The following is a 2,550-nucleotide window of genomic DNA, read 5'->3' on the forward strand; positions in this document are numbered from 1 at the left end:
CTAATCGTAGGCAACAAGTAATACAATTTTTTTGANTTGGGAGACACTATGAAATTTTGTAAGGCATGTTGTTGTGTCAGTGTTGAATTGAAAAACAATCATTCTTGTTTATCATTAGAATATTGATTCAATTAAAAAAAATGACAGAAAAGAACATTGAAGCACTCAAATTGTTTGTCAAAGTTTTGAGAACGGTAAGAAAATTACCACCAGAAACTAGATCATACTATCGGAATTATGCCTATCAACATTTTGTTAATCACAAATCGGAAAATGATGAACGTGCTCACCAAATCATTGAACGTGCTAAACAGGATATTGAATGGATTGAAAGAAAATATGGAGTTTATGAATCACCATCTAATCAATAATTTGTAAATTATTATTTTGTAAATATTTTGTCACAAGAACTTGAAATAAAAGCTTAATCATAATAATAAGTACTCAAACGATAACGAATGAAAAATCCAATAGCACAACATGTTACTTGGAAGATAACCATAATAATGGTGAGTGTGCTCTCTTTCATTGGTCCAGTAATTTCCAAAATCAAGTTCAAAAGTGTCCAATTCTTACTACTTTCCAATTTTCCTGTAGCTTGATTGAATTTAGGAATACGATGTCTAGGACAAGGTATTATTCCGAACAGTTGTGGAGTGGATATTAAAAAGTTCAATATTTGTGGAATGAGGAAAAGCATCAAAGTCTTACTAAAGTGACCCATGATACCAGTAACAGCAAGAATCATGCCAGCAAAATAAGTATAGGTATCACCAACAAAGACTTCACTTGGATACCAATTATAGTACAATAATCCAAAGCTTACAGCAATGAATGGAATGATACAAACAATGGAGAATAAGTGTTGTTCATTTCCAGCTTCAAATTCAACAAAGTTATGTAATAAAATTGAGAGACCAATGACAATAGATTGACTAACTTCCAATCCATTAATACCAGCCAAAATATTGATAGTATTTGTACAAAAGACTGAAACTAAACACATATAAACCTTATAAAGGATACCAAGTTCCAACATCCAATAATTGTCTCCAACAGTTGTGGCAATACTTTCAAAGAATTGGAATGCTCTCAAAGGCTTTGGAATGACTACTGAAGTCAATCCAGAATAAGTTGTGAGGAGAGGAAGAGCAGCGAGAGTTGGGAGAATCAATTTGTAACGCCATTTTAACTCCAATACATCATCAGCAAATCCAAGGAAAAGCATAAAACAAGTACAGAATAATCCAGCAATATAAAGATCATGTTGGGCCTTGTCTTGGAACATTTCTTGGATGAAACAAACACAAACAATATAAACAACTCCCGGAACAATACCCAGTGATTCTGGTACTTTAGTTTTAGCTCCTTCTTCGCCCTTATTCAAATCCTTTCCAGCCAAGCCAGCTTTTTCATTCAAACCCTTGATAGAAGGTATCATAAATAAAGTTACAGCATATCCGATCAAACTAATAATAATAGATATTTGTATCATGTAATTACTTCTCAACACTTCGTGTGTCAAGAACATGTAAAGAAGCGGAGCAATCAATAACAAGCCTCCAATGTAATTGATCTTTGATTGCATTTTTTCTTGTTATTTTCGTGTTTTGACAACCAGATAAAAAGGTAAATAACAAAACGTGTCCGTACAGATTTTCATTGTTTTACAGAATAGTTCTCTATTCCATTTGTTAGTTTTAATGGATCTAATAAATTTATTAATTATGAAACTTTGATCATAATAAATTTCTTTTTTATTTCTTTTATTTTTTTTTAATAATAAAATGCCAGCATTGAAGAAGCCAACAAATACGTTGCTGAAAAACACTCAAGTATCAGCTTCCTCCTCGGGAGTTAATAATAATACATCATCACTGCCAACAACACATGTTGGTGCCTCCTCTTCTTCTACCGTACCAAGAAGTGGCACGATTTTGATGAATAATGTGCCTCAAAGTAATACTCTGGAGAATACACCAAAAAGGACTGTACAAATGTTGTCGGCTCCCCCTCAACAACAGGCTCAAACAGCTTCTCCTTCTACAACAACTACACAAGCCAAGAGAGGAAGAAAAAAGAAATCGGATACAGTCAAGAAGGAATTATTTGTCGATACAGCAACTAAACCCGAAGCACCTACAACAGAACCTGTAACATCATCAATCATTCAAAATAATAATACTACACCAACAAAATTAGTGTGCCCATCAACACCTACAAGAAAAAAGAAGAATAGACCAACATTTGCTGTAGCAAAAATCAAAAGAATAATTCAATCAGATGAGGAAATTGGTAAAATATCTGCTGTTGTTCCTATTTTAATATCTAGGGCTTTGGAACTTTTTATTCAGGATTTAGTTGTCACATCATCAAAAATTACTAAAAAGAAGAATGCTGGTACTGTGACAACAGCTCACTTGAAAGAGACAATAGAGGCAGAGGATAGATTTGATTTTTTGAGAAACAAGGTCAAAAATATTCAATTATTATCTACATCTAACGATGCTGTAATGAGTGACGATGATGAAAGTACAGGAAAGAAAGTAA

The 2,550-nt window shown here is 33.1% G+C and overlaps 2 protein-coding genes across 2 annotated transcripts in view; both read right to left on the reverse strand.

Moving 5' to 3' along the window:
• Positions 1 to 424: 424 nt before the first annotated feature.
• Positions 425 to 1,495, reverse strand: NAEGRDRAFT_31656 (uncharacterized protein; the record flags this gene model as incomplete). Its single annotated transcript, XM_002680007.1, has 1 exon — positions 425 to 1,495. One exon carries the CDS (start codon positions 1,493 to 1,495, stop codon positions 425 to 427), a length of 1,071 nt encoding a protein of 356 aa, XP_002680053.1.
• Positions 1,496 to 2,026: 531 nt separating this feature from the next.
• The window catches only part of NAEGRDRAFT_64673 (subtilisin-like serine peptidase), a gene marked incomplete at both ends in the record, with an annotated part of 6,146 nt that continues 5,622 nt past the window's right edge, over positions 2,027 to 2,550 (reverse strand). The window contains one exon of the mRNA XM_002680008.1: positions 2,027 to 2,151. Coding sequence (XP_002680054.1) covers positions 2,027 to 2,151 — 125 coding nt within the window. The remainder of the gene's footprint in view (positions 2,152 to 2,550) is intronic.

The sequence above is a fragment of the Naegleria gruberi genome (genome assembly GCF_000004985.1).
Source record: "Naegleria gruberi genomic scaffold NAEGRscaffold_11, whole genome shotgun sequence".
NCBI lineage: Eukaryota > Heterolobosea > Eutetramitea > Acrasida > Naegleriidae > Naegleria > Naegleria gruberi.